The sequence below is a fragment of the Lithobates pipiens genome, unplaced genomic scaffold (genome assembly GCF_037356315.1).
Source record: "Lithobates pipiens isolate NorthernLeopardFrog02 unplaced genomic scaffold, aLitPip1_a1.2 Scaffold_18, whole genome shotgun sequence".
NCBI classification, from domain to species: domain Eukaryota; kingdom Metazoa; phylum Chordata; class Amphibia; order Anura; family Ranidae; genus Lithobates; species Lithobates pipiens.
In genome coordinates, this window is record NW_027507758.1 from 364,817,447 (window position 1) to 364,834,129 (window position 16,683).

Genomic DNA, 16,683 nt, shown 5'->3' on the forward strand with positions numbered 1-16,683 from the left:
ACCAGTCACATGACTTCCTTAGGAGGATAACATTTTAACTTTATTCATGTTTGGAGAGTAGACAGCTATGTGCTGAATTATGGAAAAAGTGATATGAGCATAAGTAGATGATAAAAATGTTAGAGCCATTCATTTTTAGAGTGGGCGCTGACTGACACACTGGGGGAGGAATTATTAAAAAGTGTCTGAGCTAATCAGCTTTTAAATTTTCATTTTTTAAGCCATGTGGGGGAAAAATGCGAACAACACCAGCTAAGACTGAACTTGTCTCTGACACTTTTTATTAATTCCCCCAATGTTTGGCTGCCAAAATAATATATTGTTAGTTTTTATTCCTTGAAAGATCACTGAAGGATTTGTTTTTTCTATTGTTGCATGTGGTGATGGCATCACCAAGCCCCCACTGCCACTTGTACTGTGATTGAGGAAGCCAACTGAAACTCCAGGCAAAACTTTCTTTTTAGCCCCCAGTTAAGTTGCACCCTATTGTCCACAATGGAAGTTGTCAAAGCGGTGCGACTCCGATTCCAACAGAGTCGCACCGATTTTGAAAGTAGTTCTTGCCCTACTTTTTGCAAGTTTAGGTACAACTTGCTTAGACATCTGTGCATGAAAATTCACAGATGTCTTCCAAGTAGCACCTGAAGTAGTACTACTTTGAAGTAGTACTACTTTGAAATCGTGCTACTTCAAATGAAGTAGCACGATTTTAACGTTGCAATCGGTGTGACTGGCCAGGGTGTTAGTTCTGGATAGACAGCATGTGTGAAGTAGAATCTCTATCATGTGCTTAGTCCTGTCTATGTCCCTGATTTGAAAAATGTATCTTTATTTCCTGTCCAGGTGACCTAAATTTCCGGTTCTGTTAACCTGTCATGACAGGTCTATTACAAGACCTTCAAATCATATAGGTTGATTTTTTTTCCACTTACACTTATTTTATATTCTGAAGAATGCAGAAGTGAGAAGTGTTTAACTGATTGAAGGGTAAACAGAAAGAGGAACTATGACTATATGAAATTTTGGGAGTTAAAAATCACCAAAATGTGATCCAGCTTGTAAACTGCAACCAGTTTTGAAAGAATGTAGCCTGGTGTAGCCTTTTCTTTCCAGTCCCCAAAAGACGCAAGCTGCCCACACTGTCAGCCCCTCTACTGAAATGTATTTTATTTTTTTTAACCATCATTTTGTTTTGAGCTTTACCAATGTTGATTACACACATACAGATACAAGAAACAGATATACATATTAATGATCCCATAATTAATTAGGAATAATATTTAATAAATATAGCAACATTTTTACAAATATGGAACTAAACATAAACTATACCACAACTACAACTTACTTGCATAGAAACGGTTAGTTGTTTCTCCATCATTATTTAAAAGACAAAAAAAGAACTAAAAAAAATAAAAACATTTCTATTCTTTCTGTTAAAAATATAAGATCTGTATCTGAGTTTTTAGGCTGCAAGGACTGCTTGTATGTAAACTAGTTCATCTCCCAACCAAGCAAGAATTATTGTGTATATACCTGTCCTGCTATATATTTAGCTGTTTGGCTTGACTTCATGTAAAGAAAAATCACAGAGCTCCTTGTTTTCCCAAAATGTACTTATGCACCTTATCAAGTAAACAAATAACATCTATATCGTTCTCTCTTACCAGAAATATGATGGGGTTTCACACTGCAACAAGTAACCTTCATGTGAAACAAATACCTGTCACTGTGCTACAGTAAATTGCAATTTAATTGTTTTTATTGAAATACCTCCCAATATACAGAATTCAGGACATAATGAAAGGGTAAGACAACCCAAAGTCAATATTGGAGTATATTGGTGGGTATTGCCCAATGGTCTTTGGGTTTTCTTATAAACTTTATTCTAGATCTCCTCCCTTCCCCCTGGAGTTCCCTAGTCATTCATTCTAATTATCTGTAACAAGAGGCCACATACAGGTTGTTGCGTAATATTAAAATAAATATAAAAAAAAAAAACTGAAAGTGTGATTCCCCAACAAAAAGTGGAGGCACTTGCTTGGAGTTGGAAACTCAAGTGCCGAGATCTAAACTACTAACATAAGAAGACAATTTTTTTTTTCATTTCTCAGCATCTATCCAAATATCCAAAACCAAAACATAATTTGGGTGGCCTGATCCTCAATGGTTATCCCTGCATATCAATATTTTGGACAAGCACATACATTTTTATTAAAGCGGTAGTAAACTGCAAAACAAGAACGTGATGTCACCGCTGACAGGGCTTCCATCTTCACCCCGGTCTTCCTTCCATGTTCCTGGGCTTCGGCTATTTGACTGGCCAAGCCAAGTGATGACATCACTTCCACGCATACGTGGGAGTCACTGCCGCAGCACAGCTCTATTAATGGATGGCACGCCGTCCATTGAGAGTACAGCTCGCATGCGCTGGTGACGTTACTGGCTGGTACTTTAGTAGATATCTCTGTACCTACAGAGATATTTACTGTACCTACAGGTAAGACTTATTGTAGGCTTACCTGTGGGAACAAGTAAACAAAAGGGACTTTAGTACAACTTTAAGCAACTCCCCACCACATTAAAAGGTGAAACATGGGTTGTACCACAAATGCTCATCAGTCGCTGACACAGTTAAGCTACAATCTATGGTTCCTATTCCAGTCATACCATTAGATTGTGTAGTCCATTAAAATGATTGGCTGGTCTTATAATTTTACACAGTGTAAGTCTGTTTCCAGATTAGTTAAAATCACATATTGACATTGGGATTCACAGCAGATTTATATGTCAATATAGAAAAGCAATGTCAAACAGTGTTTTCCCCATATACAGTATCCCCTATGGGAACATGATTGTAGCATATTCCACTTGCTCCTGTATGGATATTTCTGCTGATTTTCTGTAGGGTTGATTATTCCCAAAATCTAACACTCCATAGTCCACAGTGTAAACTTCAGAATTCTGGGATGGTTTTTCCTGCAAAGATATAGGGAAAATAATTACTTCATTTAACATCATTGCATATACCACAGAATGGAAATATATAGGCTAATATGCAATTAAAATACTGTACTGCATTTAATGTGTCCTAACTTATTAGTGCTTGCACACAAATAATAAACCCCAAATAACACTGTTATGTAACTGGGAGGTTCACTAATATTGTATATTTTTGTCTGTGTATATTTCACACAGCAAAAGATGTAAAAAAAAAAAAAAAAAAAACAGCATTATTAACAAAATAGTTATAACAATATAAATAACTATTTTGCCCCATGTTAAAACAGAACTAGAGGAAAGTGGCTAATCTCAAAATAAATCATTTTAAATAAAATGTTCTCTTTGAATTTATTGTATTTATATTAAAAGTGAAATAAATCTTAAATATCCAAATTATAGTCTAAGCTAATCCTTATATATTTGTCTTCGTATAAAGGACAGAATGGTTACTCTATTTTCTGTTTCATTTTATAATTCTACTTAATTATAATATATTGTTGATCGGAAAAAGTCACTAATTTCTTTTTTATTTGGGGTTTTTAGAGCCATAGCTTTTAGCTATAGTATGCCTTATTTTATTTAAATTTGCCAATTTTAGACTTGAGTTTGGAATTTGAGAAAAACACTCTGAAGATTAGTATAACTCCATAGCAGAGGCATAGAGAAATGACTTGTAATATATGACTCTTCCTCTCTATATTTGTTTAATTCGTTTTTCTTTGCCAATATTTCCAAGTTGCTTTTTTATTTTGAAAGCAAGTTCATTGTTTTATGTGTGTGTTTATGAGATTTTAGATTTTCATGTATCTGGGAGCAGTCACAAAAGAATGCATAACCAAGAAGTTTTGAACACCATGGTGTTTGCAAACCAAACAGAAGATGAGAAAAATTATTAAAATATATACCGGTATATGTTACATGAGATGAAAGTTAAGAAAGATCTTGTGAGTATCACTGTATGATCTACATAATATTTCACAATATAAGATATCTCTTCATTTTAAAACAACTCCTTAACTTTGCCTTTGTAATAAATACATACTGTATATTTAAGGTATATTGAAAAGCAAAAAAATTGTGGCTGACTATTTGTGGGGGGGGGGGGGGGGGGATACTTTTGAATGCTGCACCAAGTAAGCAGAGCTATATGTTATATACGCCTGAGCGCACTCTATGTAGGGTGCAATATACAGAGTGCGCCACCATACTTCATATATTGTGCTGACTGCTGTACTCTGTACACTGTGCTATAAGGTACATACACTGGGATGTACATTACATACTCCTGCATGCTGGCCTGTGTGTTACTGACCCCTGCATTCTATGCATTATGTTCTCCTGACTCTTTCGCTCTGTGCATTTCATACTCCTGAACCCCAACACCCTGTGTCTTACATTCTTTTGACCCCTGCACTTTGTGACTTATGTATTGCTTCCCCTGCTGCCTGTACTTTACCTAGTCCTGCACTCCTGACTGTGGTGCTCTGTATGTTACGTACTCTTAACCCTTGCCTTCTTTGACTTAAATGCAGTAAACACTTGTAATCTATATGTTCTGTGTCCCTCACCCCTGCACTCTGTGCCACCTTACTCCTGAATATTGCATTCTGTACTTCTGATCTCTCTGCTCTGTGTGCTACATACTCCTGACCCCTGCACTCTATGCCTTAAGTACATCTGACCCTGTGTTCTGTGCATTAGTCTTGACCCCTGTACTTTGTGTGTTACATACTCCTGAACCTTGTATTCTGTGAATTATGTATTCCTAATCCCTACACTCTACATTACATACTCTTTATCACTGTACTCTGTGCATGACATATTCCTGACCTATGCACTCTGTGGTTTACACACTTATGACCCCTGCACTATATACTATGTTGAACATAACATATTCCTGACCCTTGCACTCTATACATTATAAACTCTGACCTCCACACTCATTATGCCTTCTCCTGACCACAGTTTTTATTGTCTCAACAGTTTTTGTTGCTAAGTAGTCCCCAAATACTTTAATGGTGTACCTGTTTAAGGTAGGCTCAATAATAATTCTCTGTTTAAAAAAAAACATATAGGTTTATATGTGTCTGTGAGACTCTTGCATGTTGCACAATAATTAAAGCATATTTTGTGACTATGTACTGTACATTGTATAGTATACACATGTGCTGTGTATACAGAGTATACAAATGAATGGGCTGTCAAAATGCACCACACGGGAACAGGTGGCAATTGCAATGTTAATTGTCCCTAATGCCGTGTACACACGATCAGGCTATCTGGCAGACTTGGTCCGGCGGATCAGAGTCCGTCGGGCAATCTGCCCATGTGTGGGCTCCAGCGGACTTTTTTTCCCCAAAAGTCCGGCGGACTTGGAAAGTAGTTTTGACTCAAAAATTGTCCGCTGGACTCGCATCCGGCCGTCTGTGTGATAGTCCGCCAGACTTTTGAAATTAACGGATTTTCCCACACACGGAGGAAAGTCCGTTCATTTTGAACGCGGCTCCAGGTAGCCGGGACTAGCGAAGGAGGTCAATGTCTCCGCCTTTGGCGGTGAGATTGACGCGTCGCTGGCCTCATCACCTGGTATGGACTTAAAGGGGAAAAAAACAGTGTGGGGGTCCCCCCAAAGGTCCATATCAGATCCTTATCCAAGCACACAGCCAGGCCAGTCAGGAAAGGGGGTGGGGATGAGGATGCTGGGACTGTGACATCATAATGGGTGGGAACATCACCCGGTGACCCCGCCCATTGTCCCTATATAAGTCACCGCACACCGCGTCTCTGTCATTGCGGCCAGAGAGATCGTTAAGTCAACATCTCAAGGAAGAAGAAGAGAAGGCGGTGGCAACAGCGGCGACGGCAGCGGCGACGGCAGCGACAGAAGACCGGGCCACCGCTAGTAAAAGAGCTGGAAGAAGGAGTGGAGGCCTGGCAAGAAGAACTGGAGATGGGGACAAGACCCCCGGAGTCGGAAGAAGAGGCGGCGGCGACAGAAGACCGGGCCACCGCTAGTAAAAGAGCTAAAGGAAGAAAGCGGAGGCCTGGCAAGAAGAACCGAAGAGGGGGACAAAACCCTACCAGGTGACGGAGCCAGCAACATGTCAATCTCGCCACCGAAGGAGCCACGTTTCAAAAGTACGGTGGACTCCCGCCATAGTCTGGCGGACCTAGTCTGCCGGAAAAGTCCAGCTGTGTGTGGGCAGGTCTGCTCGTTCGGAAAGTCCGGCTGACGTCCGCTTCAAAGTCCGGCGGTTTGACCGCCGGGCTAAGTCCGCTGGACAGTCTGATCGTGTTAGTCTCACCTACTGTTAGCACAATCTGTAATGCCGCGTACACACGACCGGACTTAGGTCCGACAGACTTTCGACGGAGTTCTGACAGAGTTCTGACGGACTTTCCGAATGAACGGACTTGGCCACACACAATCACACCAAAGTCCGATGGATTCGAACGTACGACTGGACTAGAATAAGGAAGTTCATAGCCAGTAGCCAATAGCTGCCCTAGCGTCGTTTTTTGTCTGTCGGACTAGCATACACACGAGCGGATTTCTCGGTAGGAACTGGGTCCGGCGGAGTTCTGGTGGAAAAATTTGAAACATGTTCCATTTCTAAAGTCTGTCAGACTTTTGCAAATCAAAAGTCCGCTGCAGCCCACACACGATCGAATAGTCTGCCGGAATTGTTCCGTCTGACTTTTGATGTTGAAAAGTCTGGTCGTGTGTACGCGGCATAAGAAATAGTTACAAAACCTATACGTTATTTTTTCATTTTGGCACCTGTATTTATTGGAGGAGCTTCCACTTCCTGGGATGTAGATACAACAGGAAGTGAGAGGAAATCTCACTAAATTGAGGAAATCACCTTCTAAACAGTTGTTACCAGAACATGTGTTCCCCACTGGAAGATTTATTTTATTTTCCTGTTCAGGAGACAACTCACATTTTTTCACCTCCACTTTTAGTCTTAGTTACAGTGGTTACCAGGACAAATAAAAAATGTTAACTTCATTTAGTGGGGTCACTTCTAGTAAAAATTCACGGAGCCGAAAACCACATGTGACTCTTTAGCCACTAATGAGTACCAACAATCTATACTATGCAAGCAGTTTTTTGTGAGGGTTACTGCTAAACAATGGTTATCCTCTGAAAATAATCTTTAGTCTAATATTCTGCAAAGGTTATACAGCTTTGTACACAGTTTATCCTAGTTTCCATTAAAGCAGTAGGGTAACTAAAAATACATATACAATTCTTACCAGATGTCTTAGTTGAGGCTGTGGCATCTTGTTTCCTAAAGGTTAAATAAAAAAGCCATATGAAATGAAAATGGTTGATGTGGAGAATAAACCTTTTATCTGTATTTAAAAGTTCTATAGGACAGGGGATATCTAAATTCCTCTTGTTTACAAGACCCCCTTATATCACGTGAACAATAACACAATTTATTCTTCCAAATTACTGACATGATTTGTTAGCAGTAAAATATCTTACAACTAACAATAATCTATGAAAGCAGTTTTCGGGTCTCAATCCTTCAAATACAATAGTGATCTGGATGAGTGAAGTATTTAAAAGCTTAAAACAGCTCTTTTATCTCCTTCATCAATAAAATACTAAGCTTCACACCCAAATGGGTCCTTCATCAAGTTATCCCCATTTGCTCTTAAACAGGCATTAGTAAACTACGCAATCACAGTTGGATAGCGCATGGTATCCAACTACTAAAGAATGTAATAGTACATCTGATGGGGAACCATACATCCTGATAGACCCTATTACAGTATTAAAGGGGTAGTTTACCTTTACCACCTATGCAGATAAGGGGTGTCTGTAGATGACCAAAATTGAATAATGTCTGTGCTATAGGTGTAGGCTATTTACGTACCTCATGAAGCCTAACCTGAAAACTCTTAGGACGCTGCTAGGATGTTGCTAAGCAAGACCTAACTATTTCTGTTCACCTTCACCATCACAAGAGTGAACTCTTTCTCTGATTCAAATCCCCTCACATCTCCCCTATGCATTAGCTCTAATCTCAGCATTTGAGACCTTGCTCCTGTAATTGTGGACATCACAATCCTTGCACAAAAAAAAACATGGCTGTACACGCTATAAAAGAAGCACTTTCCACATAATTTATTAAAGAAGAACTAAACTTGATCTTAGCACCGCCAATCAATATTTTAATTATCTTTTGCTGTTCAAAGTAAACTCATCAATATGTCCATGTGTCAATACATTATATTATAAAGAAACTACATTTCTAAACACCCTTCCCCCCTGAGTTGTTCCCCGCAGCCATCTTTAGTAAGATGGTTCAGCTATCATTCACTTCCTTGATTCTATCAGCTATTACTGTGATGATGCGCTGTAACATCTTGCGCATGTGCAATTTAATCCATTTGGACTTCCTCTTTGTTTACATGTGCCATAGCAATGGCAGAAGATAGCTTACTTTGCCTCTGTGGCAACATGTCAATAAACAGCCTAGCATTCGTGACAGTGCATTTCTGGTGGCTCAGTAAATGCTGTATTCCGTGTTGCTATTACTCATGAGCCGATTCACCACTGCGCCGATTCACTTCACCCCTGAAAACTCCTGATGTATGATGATAATATCCCAGAGGTCTGCGGACAGTGATGGCAATGTCATTCTGGCCTAGGCATGGTAATGTGGAAGTAACTACAGAAAGTTGGAGAAAATCGGAAAAATGCAGTTCTTATCTACTTACAAAACCTTGCTATGTAGCAATTTTAAATAAGCAATAACAGCAAAATTGACCCCCACAGTGGTTGAAGGAGGAAAACGTGAATGTCCTTGCATGGCCTAGTTAGAGCCCAGACTTAAACCTCATTAAAAAATCTGTGGAATGACTTGAAGACTGCAGCCCACAAATGGTCACTATTAAATTTAACTAAACTTGAGCAGTCCTGCTAAGAAGAGTAGGCAAATATTGCAAAATCTAAATGTGCTTAGTTAGTAGAGACATATCCCAACATGCTAAAGGCTGTAATTAAAGCAGACCTTCAGTCAATTTTTCAACTTTATATCTATTAAATCTTCTACCCTTGTTGTTTTAACTTTGGATAGTAAAACATTTTTCTGACAGTAAATACTTTATACAGCCCACTTCCTGTTTCTTGTCTGGTCATTAGCCTAGGCTTGTGCTAGTTGATAGTAAACTGCTATATTATATAAAAAAAAATGATATTCAAATTATACTATTCCCTTCTACACAAAGTTATTTCTAAATATGCCACATCTAAGTTTGCATACAGAAAAGCCTCTGCCCACATTATGCTATGTCACATAAATAGTTCATGAACAGTATCAAATATGTAAAATGTTACAATTTTTCAGTACGTACGTTGTTTATACCACACTAGAAAAGTGGCAATTCCAATGAGGAGCAGTAGAATAAGAACCAGAATAATGGGCATAACAATGACAGTCATTTTGTTGATCTCTTGATGCTCTGCTGATACTTGCTGCTTAGTTTGGTCAGTCACTGTTGTAGTCAAATAATGGAGATCTAAAAATAAAAAAATATGTATTTATTTCAACATAATCAGAGAAATAGTTCTTTACTATTCACAAATTTGCAAATTCTACTTCTATTAAATTAAGCCCAGTACACGCGGGCCAAATGCCGGGCGACATCGGCCGGTTCAATAAAAACCGTCCGACATTCGACCTGTGTGTATGACAGCTGATCTGACGAACATGCTGGAAAACCAGTAGCTGGCTGGCTCCTGAGCAGCACTCTCAGCCTGGTACACACTATGAGTTTTTTTTCCATTCAACCCAGTGGTCAGAGCCTCTGTACTAATTATCTGTATGTGGAAGGTGGAATTACTCTTAATGAGTTCACAGATATGTTTTCAGTTTACAGAAAATCATAAAACCAAAGTTAAACCTATAGGGTATTTTATCTAGCAGCTGACAGCCCAGCTACTTTCAGTAAAAACAAATGTTTCAGTATTTACATAAGGAATGTTTGATACAGCAGGATGTAAGAAGATAGTAGAACACCACAGTGCACTTAAAGCTGAAGTAAACTCATCCATAAAACAATTTCATTTCCAGCACGTGCCGGAAATGTAACACTCCCAAACTGTCAAGCCATCCAATGGCTGGTGTCTAAACTGATCACATGTGCAGCATCATGGCAGTTGTAGATTAAACAGAGGCAAAGATGGCAGCTTCCTTGGTGGAAAACGATAGGGGGGTTTACTTACACTTTTAACTACTAATTACTTCAATTCACTGTACACCTAACTCCTAAGGATATCCATGAACTGTTTGTGGAACATTAGGACAGGCTTGGAAAAAATTGCCTTAGGGTGTAACTATAGGAAGAGCAGGGTTAAAATGCAATATTAGATAATAAAAGGTTTAAGTTTAAATTTGATGTGAAAGCAGCACAGCCAACAGGCAAATGGTGGCGATAAGCAGAAGGGAACTAAATCAACAAGGGCGCAAGGCTTGCCACAATTCTGTTGATGAGAGATTATGGCGTGCTACATACTGATACTGATGCATAAAAAATAAAAAAAAGTTTAAATTTTGGGCCAGGACATGTGACTTTTAGCTATGGCTCTGTATTACTATTAGCCTAAAGAAGGAAGAGCACCAATAGCTATCACAAAAGTTTCCGCTTTTTAGGAATTTTTTGTTTATTCATGGTTTCCTAGTACTTGGCTCAGTGCTTTACATAAGAAATTGCTTTACACTATGATATTTTAATGACCTCTACGCAAAAGAATAATTATGTAAAAGTGTATATTTTAAATAAACAAAGCAACAAACGCATGTGATGCAACCAATAAGGACATCAATCTTAAACAAAGAAAGGGCTAAAAATACAAAGATGCAGTCAGAATTCTGTATTCCCAAAGATGACCTATTATGAGACTGTTTCAGCAGAAAATTCTATGTTTTATGCAGAACATTTTCACTAAGCTCTCACATGCAAAGTTGTTTTTTTCTAAAACAAAATTTTCAAGATTATAAAGAGTTATTTAGCCACCACAATCACTTACTAGTATTAACAACTTAACACTTAACAATTATTGTTGTGTGCTGGCATTGGAATGATTTCCCTTTCTTCCCTGTAGTTGGGCCAGAGGGGGAGATTTACTAAAAATGGAGCATGCTAAATCTGGTGCAGCTCAGCATAGAAATCAGTTTCCATGTTTTATTGTCAAGCCTTAATTAAACAAGCTGAAGTTAGAGGCTGATTGGCTACCATGCACAGCTGCACCAGATTCTGAGTGCATCCGTTTTAGTAAATCCCCCCAGAGTGTCCCCGGGCCAAGAAATTACAGAAAATCTCTCAGAGGGTTCTGAGAAAGCAATGAGACCCCATTATAGTAATGTATACAAGGTTTAAAACTCATGTCAAGCTTTTGTTGCTGTTGGTGTGTGTTACGTAGTCAGGTGGAAAAGGAAGTTTCTACCCTGATATCTTCTTGCATTATTATTGTGTTCTTGCCTATGTTCTTGCATTATAAGTTAGGGGAAGGTCTAAAACTTCCATTACAATAAAAAAAAAAAAAAAGTTTGGGGTTTTAAATATGCAGCTCTATATTTTTTATATTGTGATATAAGCAGAAATGATTTATTGAAGTTTGAGATTAAAGGGTAGATGTGCTTCATGGCAACCATTTAGGTGGCATGTTTTATTTCCATATGGTATGTTCAAAAATGCAATAAGGCAGCAGTTTGCCTGGCTGTTCTGAATCAGGCCCCTTTAAAGCTGTTCTGTATATTTCCAGGAAACATGAGTGCATTTTTCTGAAAAATTGTAACCCAAGCCAATAATCCCTCTTGTGGAGAACAGATCATGCTAAGGGGAAATATCACATAGTGGAACTTTCCACTTAACCAAGTTATATTGAAAACAATATCTGACAGAGCTGAAAAATAATTTACCAAATGTGCAAATATAACATATAGGCATGAAAAAAACAAAACAGGTAAACAACTCTTGCTAAAGTATATACTTACTTTCTACAATCAGTGCAGATGTGTTGCTGCTAAAGATTTCACCATTTTGGTCCACGTATAAATGCTGACACTTATATTGTCCACTGTCATTCAATGTTACATTTTTTATATACAGCACAGCCCTTTTCCGTCCCCAGTCTGCAGTGATGTTAAGTCTTTTATTCTCTGTATCCTTTGAGTCTGCAATTTTTTGGAATGATGTGCTGTTTGTTTTTCTATACCAGTTAATATCTTTAGGAGTAAAATTCAGAGCTGTAAAGTTGCAGGTGAATACAGCCATTTCTCCCAGCCTTACTTGAAGCCGAACTGGAGTATGAGAGAGCTTTATAACTTCTGAAAAAAAAATACAAATGAATAATTATTTTTTACACATAAGACTTTCCACAAACTCGTGATATTTTCATGGCAGGTGTTATGTATTAAAGGCCAGCTAGTATACCAGTAATAAAGCTTTGATTGGAATGACAAGGGCTTTGTAAAGCGTCAAACATATTTTATACAGAAGGTACCCAAATTCTTAATGGAGCACTGGGGGGGGGGGGCATAAATGGAGGGGATTAAGGGTGGAGAGCTGCTGTTTGAGCAGAAAATGTACAACAAAACGTTTATAAAATTCTGATGTTGTGCGTTTTCAAGCGTTCCCATTGGCGTCTGTGGGGACCAATCTGCCAAACACGAAGCTTTACCTTTTTTTACTTTTTACTTTTTTTGTACTTTTTTGAGCAACAGGCCTTTTACTACAGGCAAAATGCTCAGATGTAAACAGAGATGTAAACAAATGAATGGGATTTGTCTTGTTGAGCATTTTAGAACTTCAAGCATCAAGAGGAAAATCACTTAGGTGTGAATGGGGCCTGAGAGGGTCTAAGCAATATACTGCATAACCACACAGAAAAGTAGCTTTGTTATTGTTCATTTCCTTCAATGAAACTTTGTTTAGTTAAGGATAAAATAGGGAAGCATTAGAACCTCTGCAAGGTATGTATTGCTCCTTGCTGAGACATTTTACCCTCTGTTAGTTCTAGTATCCGCTATCAGCAGGACAGAAAACAATGGCACATTTGTACATTCTACAAATGTCACCAAAACACAAGATGAGGGAATATCATCTAATGGGGATTTCTGCTCCAATGATTACCGTGTAGACTGGAATTTCCCTTCACATTAGATAGATTTCCTCTACCTTCCTGTTTCATCTCCAGAATAGAAAGTGAAAGGAATTCTCTCCAATAGAAAACAGCCGAAAATAAGACATTCTAACAAACAAAAATTCAAATCATTCTATGAAAAACTAACAAAAAATGGCTTTAGGTACACTTTCACAATCTGCTGCTTTCTTTATTAAAGTAGAAGGCAAATATATATATATATATATATATATATATATATATATATATATATATATATATATTTTTTTTTTTTTTTTTTTTTTTTTTTTAAACCCCATTCCTGTAAAAAAAAAAAAAGTAAAAAATGATTGTCAACTTCTACTTACCCTCTCAATGCTCCAGCATTGTCCCTGACTTTCTTTTCGGGAAGAATGATACTCCATCTCACAGTACTCCAGTACTAAGTGGCACTCACATGCCATTACTTCCAAAATGCTGCAGTTTCAATTATTTGTTTTAACTTAATTTATTTTAAAAATGTGTAAATGGTTAACAATCAGGACTTTTATAAAGTCACACAGACTAGTGTCACGATTGGAAAAATATAAAGGGGTTGTATTTGTACAATCCATTTTTACAGGAATTACCTTTAATTAACATTTTAGAAGACATAAATGTATGCGATTTCAGTAAGCAGGATGTTAGAATTACAGATGAGATATGAGCTTTCTGGGTTGTAGTCCAAGGCTCACTCTTTCAGCATTTTAAAATATTCCCGCCTTGGGTAAAACTGGCCATCCACCAGCAGTTTTAGTCTCTCTATCTGAGCAGAGGTGCACCTTTATTACCGATAACATCTAATACCTGTTGCTGAAGTAATTTGAAAATATGGAGAAAATTAATTCTTCCATACATTAAAATGCTATGTTTTTACTCTGTCTTCCTAGGAAGTTACAAGAACCTTGGATACAAAAATTTAAAGGGGGCGGGATCTTCTGTACAAGCCAAGAGACCTTAGGATTCTAAGTAAGCAAAGTATATTTGTGATCTACAATATTACTATGTGTGTATTTTACAGAGATACATGCATTAGTTCTGTTTATGCCATATAGTCACAAAATACATAATATTATAATAATATTTTTTTTATACTCTGTTGCCTAGAAAGGTCTTTGTATTAACCATTTTTTTTAGATATACATCAAGTTTTTGTCATTGATTCTCTTAAATTTTTAGTATTTTGGAATTTTTGAACGTGAAACTGTTCAGATTGTAAAAAATGCTAGGTATAATAAACAAAACTGGACCTTTAAACTTTCATTCTAAGTAACCTTTCCTGTTAATAACATCCCATACTAACACTAGTAAAATGTTTTTAAAGCAAAACTTATATTAAATAAAAGCACATGTAATACTAAATTCACACAGAAGTGGTCATTTTGAATAAATAGCTGCACTGTACACAATACAATACGCTATACAATACAAGACAATACTGGAAGATTCTTTTTTCTGTGCTGTTTTTTAATTTAAATAATTTTACACTTTTAAGTACATGGCAATCACAGCATAAATATAATTTCAATGTATTAATCATGTGTTAGTCTTGGTTCATTGTGCATTGAAATAAGAAAATTGACTTTTATGACTTAATTGCTTGATGGCAGTTATTTCATTTGCAGCATATTTATTTACTGAAGGGGTAAAGAATGTTCACTTAATTCATTCACTTTGATTAGCAAACCATGTGCAGGAAAAGAAAAACAGGATATTTACTTGCTCATGCTCATGATTGTGGTCACAGTTTTACCTTATTTATTAGGCTGGACATTTACTTTGCAAAGTGATTATTCTCTAATAATTTAGTAAACCAACCCTAATGTGTTGCATATGGGGTATTTGCCAATAAGAACTTGGTTGGCCATAGGCAAGCAGATGTTTCCCTAAGAACCTATAAGTGCTGGCAACCATTGTAATGCCTGGCTTGACTTGTAAGTGGTACGCACACATAGTATCCCTACTTGTTTTATATGAAATACTAAGGAACAGACCCCACTAAAAAAACAGCTGTAACTGTAAAGTATTCCCAAGTGTTAAAAAGAAGCCCTCACTAAAGATCTTTATTTATGATTAAAATTGTCAAATGTAATTTAGCCCTTAATGGAACTGTCAAGTAAAATTATATAAGAGTATAATACTTTATACATTAATAACATTTAAAAAAAACAAAGTAGGCAACATATGCCCCCCTTAAATTGAAATATAACCTTTTTAATTTTCTTGTTTTAAATTATTACATTTAATTAGATTTTTTTAAAGCTCAAATGCCATCTGACACTTATTTTTCTGTTTGAGTTTTTCCACAAGAGTCACTAAGTTCTATATCTATATACCGGGTAGGTATATTCACATGTCATAAGAAAGGTAGGCAGTATGTAAAGTATAAACCCCACTTTCTTACCATTGCTAACAAGCACAGCACTGACACAGATACTGCAGAAGATAAGACACAAACGCTCCATTGACATCAAAGAGGGTGGGGGAGTCTTGTTTCCCCTTCTCTTATTCGGCGTGAATGGTGTGAACTTGGTTCCAAAGCAACACCTGTGTATAACGTAACAAAAATAAATAACTGACAAAAGTCCTTCTTGCTGATTATAAATAAGAACTCAAAACAGAGAAGTAGACTTGAGGCTTGTGGAACGGGTGGTCTCTGTGGTTTGTGGTCTTCCTTGACTTGTGCGATGTGGTTGTCTTCACACTTTACTTTGAAAACACATAATGACCCCTCAATTCAAATACAGTTGAATTGCATTCAAGCAGGCAGTGAACATCAGTCCTTGAGATTATTAATACAGATGTCTTCCAATGTTGAAATCTCTTTTATACTGAGTTAATACGAAACTGTTCACAGCTCACATGTCTTCTGGGACTTTTGCTTTTATCATTTGCTTCTTCTATTTTGTAGCAGGCGCCTACAGATTATATGAAGTATACATTTTTAACTTCATTGAGCAACAAAAACAAAAAAAAAAAACAAGTGCTCCTTCTGTGGATTTAAAGATCGGCATGGACTACAGGCAACAAGGTGATATCTGTGCAGCTGCACATGTGAGCTGCTACCGTAAGTGAAAAGTTCTTTTTAAAGTAGGAGGCTTTCAAGTGTCTTTCCCCTGTACTACACGTCATAGTTACACGTCTGAAGGAAGAAACAAGAAATACATCATAACAGATTAAGCAATTCGACGGTGTATATACAGGATTACTTTGCATTCTCCATCCACATCTTTTATATACATTACAGTTTGTCTATAAAACAAGCTTCAATAGCTTTTGATACATCTTTTTGAAACATACAAATAAGCCACTTTTTAATAATATTAAAATTTGGTAACAATGTACAAAAGATGAGCTGTAAAAAGTCTGACAAAATACACACCTAATTTTTGTTGCAACTATGCTTTGAAGAAGTGTCATGAGGCATCCATATATCTCTGAAAGTTTAAGCAAGTGTCACATCTGGCTTTGTTTTAGAATGGGCCTGAGTAAAAATGTAA

General features: G+C 37.2%; 1 protein-coding gene across 1 annotated transcript; it reads right to left on the minus strand.

Annotated features, from left to right (window-relative positions):
- Positions 1-1,154: 1,154 nt before the first annotated feature.
- Positions 1,155-16,271, minus strand: LOC143988203 (programmed cell death protein 1-like). Its single transcript, XM_077487584.1, has 5 exons — positions 15,588-16,271; positions 12,018-12,350; positions 9,376-9,540; positions 7,264-7,298; positions 1,155-2,979 (listed from the first exon to the last, which is right to left on the minus strand). The coding sequence occupies exons 1-5, from the start codon at positions 15,652-15,654 to the stop codon at positions 2,842-2,844; spliced, it is 738 nt and encodes a 245-aa protein (XP_077343710.1). The 5' UTR covers positions 15,655-16,271; the 3' UTR covers positions 1,155-2,841.
- Positions 16,272-16,683: the final 412 nt, after the last annotated feature.

Bases quoted from the DNA above. Each gene is read 5' to 3' on its own strand.
- LOC143988203 (XM_077487584.1), bottom strand. From the start codon at position 15,654: ATGTCAATGGAGCGTTTGTGTCTTATCTTCTGCAGTATCTGTGTCAGT. The intron at 7,299-9,375 runs GTACGTACTGAA...TTTAACCTTTAG, and splicing joins TCTAGTGTGGTATAAACAAC to GAAACAAGATGCCACAGCCT. The intron at 2,980-7,263 runs GTAAGAATTGTA...ATATCTTTGCAG, and splicing joins AGCCTCAACTAAGACATCTG to GAAAAACCATCCCAGAATTC.